Here is a 15,000-nt window from a genome sequence, read left to right on the forward strand (position 1 = left end):
AAAGCAGTTACAGAGGGAAGCTAGTAACCTTGTATCTCAACTCAGGCCAGAATCTCAGGTATGAAATTGCTTACCACAAACATGGCAGTACCTTGTGATTCAGTGGTATTAATTGAAAGGACAGCCTGACCAAGAATAGCAGTTAAAGATTTCCACAATCAGCTTGTTAACACTTCCTTTTTTTTCCTTAGGCTCTCCAACCATGTAGTAGTGACAGTGCTGCTAATGACTCTCTACAAGATGCTAGTGGACAAAGACAGAATGAAGTCAATTCTTCTGTCAGTGATTCAGGTGTCCCAGGCTTTATTGGACCGGATATTTGTAAGTATTGTGTGTCCAAAAGGGTGGTGTGGCATGGGACATACTTTAATTTTTCAGATTTTCATTGAATTTTAAGTTTTTATTTTTGATAATGGATAATTGGTTTTAGAATAACTGTATACTTTTGGATATTTTAATTCTTTGGTGATTACTACTCTTTAGGTTAATACTTTTAATGATAATGACCAAAATTACAGTTGGTTGTAATAGCAGTAGTGATAACATGAATGACAATATCACCGATGTCATTTTGATTTCATATACCAGGGTGTGGAGATTGTGAACAGGCGTATTCCCATGAGTGCCCACAACATCGAATACAAGCAATCTCAGACAAACCAGTTAGGACAAGAGCCTGGGCTTCTCTTCCTGCGCAACATCTCATCATTCGTAAAATTGCAGACACAGAAGGTATACTTTTATTTTTTTGTAGGAAGAAGACTTGATGAAAATCATTTTTGGTCAGTTCAACATTTTCAATGAAAAAATTAAAGTTCCATAGAGGCTTGGCATGCTAAAGCTCAGGGCATAAAATCTAGGCTGTCTGTGGCATATTTCACCTTCATGTTTTTGTGTGGGTGGTATAGTCTAAATCTGGTATGTATGTGAATATATATGTATGTATGTATGTATTTATGTATATGTAGAATTAGAAATTAAGACTTCCATGTAAATTGGAAGGAGGTTGTCCTTTATTGACAGAACTGAAAAGAATATGCTGTTGACTCATAGGGGTAGTATGTATAGATCTAGAGGAATATTTTTCTCATTTCTTTTTTGTTCTTAGTTTAGCATTCCATCTTCATTCCTTATCCTCATTTTTCCCCTTTAGAATATGGTGTGTTTGTACGCAAGGCCATTCCAAAGCGCACACAATTCGGCCCCATAGAAGGTGTCTTGAAGGAAGACTCAGATGGGTCAGTGTCTCCACACGGCCTCATCTACACCATAAAGCAGGGTGATCAGACGCTGCACCTTGACACTTCCGATGAAGGCAAGTGTCTGTCTCCAAAGCTTCCCTCATTTGTTTGTTTGATTTTAATGCTGATTTGAATGTCCATGAGTTTGAATAAAAAGATTACAGAAGTTGTAATGAGGATCTGAATATTCAGAATTATAGTTTAATAGCCATTCTCAACTTCACAGCCACCTCCAACTGGATGCGATTCGTGCGTCAGGCCACCACATACCTTGAGCAGAATTGTGTAGTCATGCAAGTGGATGAGAACCTTGTCTTCCTCACTACCACAGACATTGCCCCACGCACAGAACTCAGAGTTGGGTAAGAGCTTGAGTATTGCCACAACAGGAGGACACTTGAGTTGATTGGGATGTTCCTTTAAGATAACAAAAAATGATTGACATTTGTTCATTGTAATTAATCATGTATTTTGTAACTGAATATGAATTAATCTTTTATACTTATATTCCTTCTTTTTAGTGAATGATAAAAAAGTGTCTTTTAGTAGGAATTGAGAAATAAATGTTATGTATATGATAGTAGCTCTATCTAATTTCTTCCAGGTACTCAAAGCAATATGGTGACAAAAGAGGCCTTCACATCCTGCAGCCAACAGCAGAGGAGATTAAGAGTAAGGAAGATTTATTTTAAGTTTTGATATAACTACAATGACCTAACCAGTGGTGCCGCACAAGACAGCTGACTATTTCCAACATTGTATTTATTTGTTAGTGTAGATCGGTTCAACTTTAGGTATTCTTAGTTCAGATCACATGTAGCAGAAGCTTAGTTCTCCTATTTTAGTTAAATAGCTAGATCAAGTAACCAGTATTCATGTTCCTCTTTGATTTCAGTCCTTGAGTCACTGAGGAAGTCCTGGCCGTGCTATGAATGTGATGAGGCCTTTGAGTCATCAGCAGAACTACAGCAGCATCTGGTCTGTCATGATGAGGTTAGTGATTTTCTAAAGGTGACAATTGTGGAAAGTGTATTAGATCTTCTTCTTCTTCTTCTTCTTCTTCTTCTTCTTCTTCTATGATATTGATACTTTTGTTGTCTTATATTTCATATTAGTGATTTTTATTTATTATTGTTGTCCACATTTATATATTTATGAAAATTGTATTTTTCTTTTTTACTAAACCTGACAATATGTACTATCTGTCTGATACTATCTGTCTCCTTGATATCTGAGCAGGAGGTCGGTGAAGAGGAGAAGAAGAAGCGAAAGAGAATAAAGACAAGGCGACCCAGGAACAATGGAGAGGTGGAGACTGGTGTGAAGAGGCTTGCCAAGAAAGTGAAGGTGAGATCCCTGAAGACTGTCTTGTTTTAGCTTCCAAGTTGAAAATAAGGGATTTTTTCAATGAGCTTAATTTTTTGTATGTTCTAGGTGTCTCAAGTGTCTTCATTTTTCCTCTGTTGACAGAGAGCATGATAGCAATTTTTTGTCTTTCCAATTAATTTTTTACATCTTTTGTCTGACTAGGTTTCAGGTGAAGAGACATCAGGAGCTGGGACTTCTTCACAAGCAGATGTCAACAGGTAAGTTCCCTCTGAATTTTATCATATGTGAATATTGAGTTTGATATTTGATTATTATTTATTTATTTATTTATTATTATTATTATTATTATTATTATTATTATTATTATTATTATTATTATTATTATATATATATATATATATATATATATATATATATATATATATATATATATATATAATTTTTTTTCTTTTTTTTTTTTTTTAAGGAGTTTGCTTGAATTGGCAGTTGTGTGGGAGGTTTTATAAAGATGTTTATTCTTGCTTTAGTTTATGATTAAACATACTTGTCATTATTTGCTTTTAACTTTTGTGTTTTTGATAGAGAATGGAAAAGCTAGGGAAAGTCTGTGATTATTGATGGATTGTTTATATTTTCAGCAGACTTGCTATGCCTGCTGTAGAAGGTATACAGCACAGCCAGTGTACCACCTGCAATTTGGTATTCACTATGCCAGAGGTAAGATCAGCTGAGGTCATGACATCGTTATAATCTTTTCAGAAATAGTAAAATAAACTGGTAGTTGTGATTTGTTAGTTGTTGGGAATGAGAACAAGGAATCGTTTTTCTTTCTGGGTACTAATTATTGATTTTTTTTTCTCGTCTTCCTCTTCCAATGCAGCTGCTGAAAATTCACCAACACACACATGAAGGAGCACAGGTGCAGGAGGGTAATGATGCCTTGGTGAAAATGAAGCTGAAGGAGAAGGCATGTCCTCAGTGCTTCAAGGTTTGTAATAACAAGGTTTTCTAAGGCTCAAATGACTTAATATTTTGTCTATAATCCCAGAGGAAATTATACTCTTGTGTTTATATGATTTGTTTTATTTGTCATTGTTTAATGGATGTGTTGTGTTATGTTTATTTTTTACGGAATTATTGTTGCAAAGGCCCATATCATTGTCCTATTGGTCCTGATTTTTAACGATATTGATGAAAGCTTAGCATAATCTGTGGGGTCATATTACTTTTCTTCTTCTTTTTTATTCTTTTCATTTTTTTTCCAACTTCAGTTTTTTGAGGCAGCAGAGGAGCTGTTAGCACACATAGGAGGACATGGATTCTTCCTTCCTCTTCAAGCCAAGCCTCATAAGTGTGACTTCTGCTATAAGGTTGGAATTAGTTTCTCTTTTTCCATGACTGCTCATTACAGTGAATGCTAATTTTACATTGACTATTTATTTAAATCATGGTGAAATGCATTATCGTCTCAAGGGCAGCAAAACTAGTGCTATTTAGTCATTACAGGTACATTGTAGACAGTGCTAAAACTAAAATGGCACTTCAGATTCTGATATCCGACTGCCCTGGATTTATTTATTTAATGTGAATTGTGCTAGTCACAGCACAACAATGTTAGCACCATCGCAGTCACAACCATGTCACAAAACCCTTTACCTGCTCAATAGTTTTGAATCAAGGAGCAAGCAGTCACTGCCACAATCACAGTATATCAATAAGTATTTTACTATCTTGAAGTCAGATGATAATACATTTTTGCATGGCATACATGGGCTACTTTTTTTAAGACCATACATATTTTTATTTAATGTACAAAACACTATAGCAAGTATACATGGATTTCACACAAATGCAGGATGTTTTAAAAAATAATCTCTTTATGAAATTGTAATTTATTGCACAGTAATCTCTGACTATAGAAGCGATTATTTCTTTACAAAAAGAAGTATTGTTTCAATAGAATTACCCCCCCCCCCCCAAAAGGAAAAAAAAAAAAAAAAAATCTAGTTATGGAATAAACAAGTATTGTATATCTATTAGATTTTGAAATCTATTTTAATGTTTCAAATTGCTCTCCATAAAGAATGTATGAATTCTGTTATAAGATATTAGCATTCTAATGATAATCTAAACATTCTGATATTGTTTTACAAAGAATCCGTCATCAGACTAGAGTTTTGATTCCAGTCATTCTTGCGTCGTGAGCGGCTGGAGGCGCACATGGCTGTCCATGGCAATGAGACGGAGAAGCCCTTCCGATGCAGCCTCTGCCTCAGACGCTTCTGTAGCAATACAGCTCTTAACACACACATCAAGTTTCATATTGGTGAGTTGTGCATCATGCTGAGGTATTTAGCTGCTATGTAAAGTTTTGGAGCTGGTAAGACATGAGTATGTGTAATGTGCAAAGATATTTCAAATGCACTTTACTCAGTTTTGGTAAATTTCTATTTTCTGTCTTTGATTTAGAGAGGTTCTTTTCATTTCATAATAATGTGATTGCAATTTCGGAAATATTGTATCCAAGTTGATCAGAAATGGAAAGGGATTTTTAAGATCAAATGTTTTTACAGTAATTTAAATATACATTTAAAAAAAGATCAGCAAGACAGGAAATGTCAATATTCATCTAGCTTTTGGCACTACCGAGACTGACACAGAACAAACAATAATCTGATCACAGTAGAGCCTTCATATGGGCTCAGAGAGAGTAGAGGGCAAAGAGCACAGTAGATAAGCGCTCACTTGCCTGCTCAGTACTTGGCGCACACGCGTTTGCACTTAGAGCGTGAGGAAAAGATGAGCACTAATGTCCTGACTTCACAGAGGGCAGTAAAGGCTATGACTGCCCGATTTGCAGGGAGGGATTCTTCTCCGTAGCCGGGCTGAAGTCCCATGTATCCTCGCACTGTGTCAATGGGGAATACGCTTGTCCGACTTGTAAAAAGGTAAGTGTTTTATTTGAGGTACGGATGGGTTTGTGGGTGTGAGTAACATTTTTGTTTTATTTATTATTTACTTGTGTGTGTGTGTTTGTGTGTATTTGTATTTAGTTTACAGTTGTATATTTGTGTTTGTCTATGTAAAGTTTAATAGTTAGGATGTGTATGCTTCATATAGTGAAAAATATGTTACCAGATTGCATTATTAAAAAAAAAAAAAAAAAAATGAGGGCAAATGGATGTGGTTTTTACAAATAGGTCAAGCTGGTTTGAATGCATTCAAGCATTTGGCTGTGCAAATTACACTCCATTATTATGAAAACAATCCAAGATGTGGTAACTAACTCTTTACAGTCAGTGCCAAAAGTAATGGCATGAAAATTGGCACCTCATTACTTTTGATGAATTATCAAGAATCTCCTCTATATGCTTATTCATAAAGCCAGTTGTACTGGAGTGGTTGATGTTAGTTGAGGGGTTGGAACTTTGTTGCCCAAGTGTACTTATCTCCCATCCAGTGTCCCTTAGGCAGTTGTAATTACATTTTTTTACATTCCCTACCATCCCTTAGTCTGCATAAAGACAGTGCCTAAAGACCAAAGTTCTTCAAAGAAGAAAATCGCAGCTATTGCATCCCTGATTCCTTTAGGGAAAAGTAATCAGGGATCACTCTACCCAGAGTTGCGCTCCAAACAGTCAAGTGCTGGACTAAGATCACAGACACTGGAGGTGTGAATCCTTCCCATTACAAAACTTGCTCTGGAAGACCCGGTAAAATTACTAACAAGACTCAAACTCATCTTGCATCAAGTAAAGGCTGAGTCCAATGTGCCACTGGGAAAAAAACACACACACACACACACACACACACACACACACACACACACACACACACACACACACACACACACACACACACACACACACACACACACACACACACACACACACACACACACACACACACACACACACACACACACACACACACACACACACACACACACACACACACACACACACACACACACACACACACACACACACATAGCTGCTCAGGGACGTGAGTGTTAATGCAATCCAATGCAGCCTCAGGGACGACTCCTCTTATGGGCATAGCCAAAATCATTGCTCACTAAGAAACAAAGACAGAAAAGGGTTATATTTTGTAAGAAAAATTTATTCGGGACCTGAACAGAAGGGAGAATGTGTTTTATATTAACCCAATGCTGTGTTCACTTTAGTATTGTTTTGTTAAATGTTTCTGTACATAGATAGCTCTGCCAGTGTTTAGCCACAAAGAAGACAATTAGTAAATCTTGTGACCTTATCTTCCCTTGAAATAGTGGGAGGAAGCTTTTTTACAAATACTATCAATTTTGACACTGTTATTTTTGCTATAAACATTACAATTACTATATTGTTATTGACATTACTAGCAGCAGTATTAACCCACTAGTGACGGTATATTTTGAAGCGGAAAATAATAGTTTCCAGGCAGCTTCAAAATCGGCGCAGTATCTGATGCCAAAGCCATCAGATTCGAGAGAAAAAATATATTTTAATTTCTGCCGGGTGCAGCTTCTATAGAAAAAGTTCAATTTCATTTCATATAACTGAGCTTTCATTTAAAGGTTATTGTTGTCTTGTCAAAGTAACATTTCAGTGTTTCCAGTTTTATCAGCATTATTAATATACATGGCCAGCAGCGGTACACCGGTGGGACGCCCGGCAATGTTTATTTTTCCCGGTGTCTCATATGTGGGACACCCATCGTAAATGGGTTGAATACTAGAAAATGTTATCACAAATCAAGGAAAAGGGTAAACTGTTGTAAATGGCTCATTGGTGACTTAGTCCTAGAGGAGCCATCTACTTGTAAAAACAATTACTAAATTAAACATTTAGTGGGCATGGCATATACATACATGCCATCCCCGGCAACATTTGGTTAATAAAGGCCTGTATTGAGTGGGTTGGTTTTGACAACATAAAAGAGTTCCCAAATCTGAACCACATCAAGAAAATCTCATGAAAATCTCCCCTGAGGCTTATGAAGAAGCACCTCAGGGGAGGGATATCTCAATCATGCCTAAGCTCATTGGGCATCTCCCCAACATTAGGGGAAATCTAAACCCACCAGTGCCGGTACATTTTCAAGCCAAAAATAATAGTTTCCGGGCAGCTTCAAAATTGGCATGCAGGCCAGTCTGGGAACCAGCCCGCTTGCCACCCATTACAGGCGACAGAATCGGAGCACAAGCTCCGGTCTAGCATCACGCCAGTGGGACGCCCGAGATTTTTTTTTTTTTTTTTTCTAGGCTTCTCACATGTGAGACACCTAGCGCAAGTGGGTTAAGCCCAGTCTCCTTCAGTGGCTAGTGGAAGATGTCTCAAGACACATGGCAGGCTATGTGAAGCATATGGGATTTGCTACCAAGTACTACAACCAGTTGGTATTCCCTCCATATTACTTTTTATGTTGTGGGAATATGCATTGCAAGGTGGTGCTATTACTTGTGGTGCTGACTGTACTCACCCATTCCTTTTATACTTATTCCTATCTTAGAATGTTTTGATTTTTTAATAAAAAAAAGATGTTAACAATGATAGTAATGTTTCTATAATTTTGCTCATACAAGCAGATGCATTCTAGTTAGTTTTAGAGCAACAAAACAGTGCCCAGTGATTATAAAAATCTGATAATGTTTTTGAGATATATCTATGCCCCCATAACCACATAAATCATATAAACCATTAACCTCAGTCCGTTCATTTATTGTATTTTCCTTTCTGGCAGGTTTTCCCCACGTATAGTAAGATTCGCCGGCACATTCGTTCATACCACGCCATCATGCCTCACACATGTTCCATATGCAGCAAGGAGATGCCATCTGTGGACAAACTCAAGATTCATATGCTTAGGTAGGCTGGGCTCTCCTATCTCTTCATCCCCTTCTTCCTTCTCTTCCATCTCTTCCTCTTCCTCCTGTACCCCTTCCTTCACCCACTCCTGCTCCATTTCTGTTGATGTGTCTCAGCATCATGATATAGAAGTATATCACTGACTGTTAGGGTTTATTCATTTTTATAGATTTGTTATTCTCTCTCATTCTTGCAGTCATTCAGAGCGTCGTGACTTCCTGTGTCCAGACTGTGGCAAGAGGTTCAAGCGGAAGGACAAGCTCCGCGAGCACTCTAAGCGCATGCACTCAAATGACCGTGAGGCTAAGACTTCTAAAGCAGTCGCCAAAGGGCCCCCCAAGTTTGTCCCAAAGGTATTGTGTGAGAGGTAGAGAGAAAGGGTGAACGATATCAAGGACATGCATCTGTGGGAGTCTCTTACATGTCCTTTTTCCTTTATGTCTCTTATCCTTTTTTTGTCAGGTCATAGGATAAAAAAAGGGATGTGAAAAAGGATACATCACCTAAGATAAGAAAAGAGGATAAGTGGTAATGAGACAGAGAACAGTAATTGAATGAATAATGAGATTAGTTCACAAACTGATATGAATCAACATTATTTTAAAGAGGATGCTTTGCCAAAGTCATCAGATTTGAGAGAAAATGTATATTTGTATTGTATTTTTGCCAGGTGCAGCTTCTATAGAAAAAGTTAAATTTCATTTCGTATAACTTAGCTTTCATGTAAAGATTGCTGTTGTCGTGTGGAAGTAACATTTCAGAGTGTTTCCAGTTTTATCAGCATTATTAATATACACATTTGATGAGAAAGTAGTTCATTGGCTATGATATATTATGCTCTTTTTTTCCATCTTTATTTTGATTTTACCTATATGTTTCTTTGTTTGCCTCTGTCTCTAGACTACAGAAAGTGATTTGATGTTAGTTTTTGTTTCATCAGGTCTCCTTCAGAACAGCTTTAATAACCTTTTTTTTATGCCTGGGATGCTCTAATTTGGGGTTTATATAGTACTTCTTCAAGACTAATGCTGGAAATTCCAACATGAGGCCTCTACTGTTACTTCCATAAACTTTTAACATATATAATTTTAGTAGGTCTGCAAACCTGCTATCATAGTGCAATACAATGGCAGTTAATTTAATCTTATCTATATGAAGTGTCTAAGAAGAAGAATTGCTTCTCCTTTTCCTGCCATAGGTTGATCCTGCTGATTACAAACAGTTTTTGTACAAGTGCCACACCTGCCTCTTGGGGTTCAAGCGGCGTGGCATGCTTGTTAACCACCTGGCCAAGCGTCACCCAAACATTGACCCGTCAACAGTACCTGAGCTGAACCAACCCATCCTCAAGGCAAAGCGATGTTACAGCTGCCAGCATTGTGATAAGGTAATTTAGGATTGGATTGTAGGAGGATATCTGAGGTGGATTATACACTATATTGTAATTTCAGAGTGGTTTATTTTTTGGGTGTTATGAGTTATAGATGGGTTTCTACTACTTTTTCAGATGTACCGCAGCAGTAGCAAGAGGAAATTACACATCCTGAAGTATCACCCTGGAGCAGAGCTTCCACCACCTTCCACTAATCACAATGAGAATGAGAATGGTGAGGTCCCTGCATACTCCAAGACAAACCCTCATCCATGCTTATGGTGCTACCGCCAGTATACAACTCGGGCCCGGCTCCTGCGGCACCAGCGGCACCATCACCCTGACCTCTGCAATCACAAGTCACAGATGAAGGAGTACTCTGCTGAAGCACCAGAAGCAGCAGTGGAGGAAGATGAGGCTCAGATGGAGGCTCCAGCAGGCTTGTCAGGGGAACTGACCCTTGGAGGCCAGCTTGTCACAGATGCAAGCATCTTGAGGAACCATCGATTAGTAAGCTTGACCAGAGGAGAGTCTGAGGAAGCTGGTGTGGAGGTGAAAGAGGATGACCTTCTGACCCAAGCTATGGGGGAGATCACTCCCCTCAGCGGCGGTGAGCAATATGTGCGCATAGTTGGCACTGGAGCAGAAGGGCAGCAAGTAGTTGTGGGAACAGCGCAAGGTGGACGTCCTTTGCTGGTGAGTAGCGATGGAGGGCAGCAGGGTGCCACCCTGGCTCTGGTCACCACAGATGGTCCAGAGACAGTGACACTCTCTCTTCCTGCCGGGCAGTTTATCTCTCTTATTCCTGGGTTGCCTGTTGCGGGCACTGCCTCTACAGTGACCTCAACCTCCCGAACTGTAACCAGTGGTAGCAGTTCAGTCAACATACACACTGTTGAGGGACAAGATGGGGCAGGCACCAGTGGAGACCTGCAGGGGGAAGGTGTCCCAGCTGCTATCAGGATGGCCCAGGGCTTTGGGCAAGCAATAAGTGGGAGTGAAGCTGAGGGTGTTGAGCAGGTGGTGCTGGAGACCCACCCGCCCTCATCCCCCTCGACATCTGTTGTCTGGCCACAGGCTCTGACCTTTGCCAGCACCCCAAACTAACATCTCATCTCTATTAAGAGGATGTTGCATACTAGCTGTTACATAGATTGGTCAGGGGTTATCAATACTAGAAAGGATTTAGTCAGCTTGATCAGAGGTATTCAACAATGTCATGCAATTACCTGTGTATTCCTCTGGATAGCTGGGGTCATTGACCTGGTTGTTGGTAGGGTTTTGGCAATGCTTTTGAGATCGATTTAGGCTTAAGGAAATCAAAGGAGTATGGGATGTTTCATAATAGCTGAAAAGGTAAATATGGTAACAGTATTATTTATTGACTTCTTAGCACTTATATTTGAACAGATTTCAAAGCTTCCACAAGAACCAATATATATTCATTTTTAAGGCTTATATATAACAGACCAATCTCTGTTATTGCTTTTATTTAACTATGTCTCATTCTTGATATTATGTAATGTATTTGAATTTCCAAACTGGAAAGTATTTGTGATATGTTGTCATGTCCATGCAAGTTACAAACTGCATATCAAGGTAAGTATCAAAAGTGCATCAGAAATCAGATGTTCTACAAGAATTGCCAGGCATATTATCCAAGACCTTAGGCTTAATTACAAAGTTGTTCATGACATTGTTAATATATTTTATATGCGATTTTTTTTTTCAAATGAAATGTTGCTGTGCCTCTGCTGATGTGAGAGAGTAAGTTGTTATTGTTTGTGGGAGAATCTCCTATCCAGATGATAATTTCTGTAACTGTTTGTATATACTACTGTGTGTATATATATACAGTATGTGTATATATATATACAATATGTGATGACCATGCACAAATAGTACATTCAAGTACTAATGTAAATTATTTATTTCAGTTCTTATTTAGGACACCGCCTTTTATTTTGTAGCCAAAAGAAAATGTATCATGTTGGAAGGATAGTGAATTTATAATAATATGACCAGAACCCCCCCACCCCCCTTTACTTTTTCTTCATATTTAGTCCTGGTCACAAGTGTCAGTTACACACATTGTGTATAAAGTGAATTATCAGTATTTTAAGAAGCTGCTGCAGGAAACCTTGGCATGTATCCTTTTACGTAATCTCATATTGGTGATAAATCAGTGGAACCAACCAACAATAAAATTATATTACCTACACAACAATAGCTGTTTGCTAAATGGTTTAAGAAAGTTATCACACTACCAATATTCTGCCTGGGGTTCTCAGGATTGCCTTATTAGGCTGCCGTTCCTCTTTGCTTACTTTTTAGGAATTTAGCTCTTGAGGTTGTGAAGGGTGGATAAAAAACATCCTATTTGTTTTTCACTTCTCTTGTGTTCATTTTCTTGAATACGTTCAATATGTTGGTACATTCAACTGTCAGTATAATATGGAGTATGCTTAAGGATTTAGCCTGAATATAAGTGTACTTTTATTTTTTTAATGGTGAATTTTGCTTGGGTTACAGGCCCATATTATTGAGTGTTATATATTATTAATGAACTATATTCAAATGATGTACTTCATATATCTTACAGTATAATTTATGATGACGTATTATTTATATTATCAGTATGTTTTGTTATCCGTATACAAATGCCCTCAAACTATTGGTGGAATTGTAATACTTAGAGGGAAAGGAATGACTTCTGTATCATGTGTTTTGTAGTGGTTCACATTAACAACTGCAAGCTTTTTATATAGGTGGGATAAACTTTGAACCCATATTATATTTTGCTCAAATTGCAGCACAAAGGGAGTCGGTAGGTAGGATAGGAACACAAGGGAGTTGGGTTTTAGATTTCTAAAATAATGTCAGATATGCTTCAAGCCTCAGACAGGGTCCTGGCCTCATACAGTCACTCTGAATAATTACAGTGAAGGCAGTCACACAACTCATCTATATAGTTAGTTAATTCTGTGCCTTGGCTGGAATGAAAAAATAGCTCTTTAGAAAAAAATTGAACGTTTATCAAATGAATTATATTATGCCTTGTAAAGAGAAATTCAGGCCTAAGATGGGTGCCCTTTCAAGACTTTGATTATGGCATTGTCGCCCTTTAGTGATTGGATGCCAAACAATAGCTTAAGGATTCAAACAGTCCACTGTGTCATCCTCAGACTTTCATTATCTTTGCCTCTTGGCATCCCTTAGTTTCATATGTCCATATTCTGTAGGTGCCACGGTTTTCTTTTAAGTATTTTCCATCTTGGTGCTCTAGATATGATTCCTCATAGTGTTGGAAGTAGTTCTTGGGTGTCTTATGTCCCTACCTTCTGCCTGTCATCAGTTGTTTTGAGTACAGTACATCTCAAAGGACACAACATTCCTCTTTTTATAATGAGACGTTTAAGTTTGCAATGTTGCAAACAATAGCATAAACATAGATAAAAAACTGAGCTAGTCAGCAAAAGAGGTCATTCAAGATGTTCCCTGATTTTTGAAACAATGATGAAGACCCAGAATATGGACTTTGTTTTATTATTGTTATTTGTATTTTTCATTATTATTATTTTATTTTTCTCTGTTACTTGTTTAGTATCTTCAATCATTTCCTTATTCTGCAACAAATTAAATCACGAGAAATGGATCTGTAATAACAAATGCAAATTCAAACTGTACCATGATTATTGTTTGTCGAATACTGTATGAGACCATTTTTTTCTTTTCTTCTCTTTTTTTTTAGATTAATATAGCAGAATAGGATATTATATTTTCATGTTCCTTGCAATATAGATTACAAGCTTTTGTATAAAAAGGATAGAATACAGGAATGAGGCAGTTGACTCTGCTTAGGCTGATGAATTCTGTGATGCTGTAGTCTAATCCTGGAGTCATTCTGTTGGTGATATGCCAGGGATATAATGCTGAGGTTATAGAGTTTCTTGTCTGTTAGTAAAGTTTGTTGGGAAATATCTGACCAATTATTGAAGTGTAGTACAGGGAATTATTAATTTTAGTTATTTATGAGCACATTTTCACTTTTTGAGGAGATGGTAAGGTCTTAGATGCTCAAAGTGGACCAGAATCCAATTATGAATTGAAGAAATGGAGGATTTACACTTGGTTTTGGGATATCTAAATGCATTAAGTTCAGGCATGCAACAATATGTTGTTATTGTTTTGTATAGGATCTGTTCTCTAATCCATTTAAGAATCTAAGAAAAGTTTATGTATTGGTAAGGGTAATAAGATATATTTAGCACAAATATATTTGCATACTTGTGCACAGCTTAACATGCATTGAACGGGAAAACATGAGATACACTACATATAAACAAATAAATGTGCATACATATGCACTCACACTAACACTTTGAACACAATTGTAATTGTTAATAATACACTACACCAAAAGAGTAAGCAATAAAGATACAGATGATTATTTCCCTCTCAGCATGTGCAGAGAGAATATATACCGAGTACTTCTTGTTATTATTGTTTTTTTTATTATTATCATTATTACTGTTATTTTCTTTTTTCTCTTTTTGATTGACCCTAGTTTAATCTTAATTGTGACAGGGCATGAATTTTGGTGATGTAATATTACAATTGACATTGTCAAAGTGGGTAGGCCTAAGCTTTGTACAGCTGGCCCACCCATTACGTGTCATGACTTATATATATGTCATTAGGTCATGATGGCAATAGCCGGACCCATCACTGAAGGGTTAAGAATTAGTCGTAAAAATTGAATCTTCAGGTTGCTGACTTGCTAAACCTTTCAGAAGTAGCTTCAAAGCCTGAGTTGTCTGAACCTAAAGTGCTCTTGAACTTTGCAGATCTCAAATTATATATATATATAAATATTACAGGATGTCAGTTACTTGTGTAAGAGAAGGTTAAATGCAATTTATTTTCTTCTTTTTTTTAGCATCAGCCTTTTCATAGGTAGTAATCTAATAAGAGGATAGAAAAGTTTCTGTTAATATTGCATTTTGAAAGGAAAATATAATATTTAATGCTTACGAAAGGCTTAGGTGAAACCATAGTAGAAATTAAATTTATCAAATGAAACAGTAAGTGAAATTTTGTTCAAGAAAAACTACAAAGCCATATTTTTTATGAGTAAAATAAACTGCAGGTCCTAACTTTGTAACTCAGTTGTGTTTTCCATTGCCAGAGT

The 15,000-nt window shown here is 37.2% G+C and overlaps 1 protein-coding gene across 2 annotated transcripts in view; it reads left to right on the plus strand.

Moving 5' to 3' along the window:
- Positions 1-11,844, plus strand: part of LOC113802782 (uncharacterized) — a 29,918-nt gene extending 18,074 nt beyond the window's left edge. Inside the window, exons 5-22 of one of the 2 annotated variants that reach the window (XM_027353402.2) lie at positions 1-58; positions 192-321; positions 589-732; positions 1,154-1,315; positions 1,468-1,603; positions 1,846-1,913; positions 2,137-2,234; positions 2,481-2,588; positions 2,772-2,827; positions 3,209-3,287; positions 3,451-3,558; positions 3,842-3,940; positions 4,758-4,896; positions 5,397-5,518; positions 8,313-8,437; positions 8,634-8,790; positions 9,636-9,824; positions 9,945-11,844. The exon at positions 1-58 is cut by the window's left edge and continues 1 nt beyond it. In XM_027353402.2, coding sequence (XP_027209203.1) covers positions 1-58; positions 192-321; positions 589-732; positions 1,154-1,315; positions 1,468-1,603; positions 1,846-1,913; positions 2,137-2,234; positions 2,481-2,588; positions 2,772-2,827; positions 3,209-3,287; positions 3,451-3,558; positions 3,842-3,940; positions 4,758-4,896; positions 5,397-5,518; positions 8,313-8,437; positions 8,634-8,790; positions 9,636-9,824; positions 9,945-10,916 — 2,950 coding nt within the window. In that variant the 3' untranslated portion in view covers positions 10,917-11,844. The remainder of the gene's footprint in view (positions 59-191; positions 322-588; positions 733-1,153; positions 1,316-1,467; positions 1,604-1,845; positions 1,914-2,136; positions 2,235-2,480; positions 2,589-2,771; positions 2,828-3,208; positions 3,288-3,450; positions 3,559-3,841; positions 3,941-4,757; positions 4,897-5,396; positions 5,519-8,312; positions 8,438-8,633; positions 8,791-9,635; positions 9,825-9,944) is intronic. The other variant, XM_027353408.2, reaches the window with a different exon arrangement.
- Positions 11,845-15,000: the final 3,156 nt, after the last annotated feature.

The sequence above is a fragment of the Penaeus vannamei genome, chromosome 16 (assembly GCF_042767895.1).
Source record: "Penaeus vannamei isolate JL-2024 chromosome 16, ASM4276789v1, whole genome shotgun sequence".
In the NCBI taxonomy this organism is placed as follows: domain Eukaryota; kingdom Metazoa; phylum Arthropoda; class Malacostraca; order Decapoda; family Penaeidae; genus Penaeus; species Penaeus vannamei.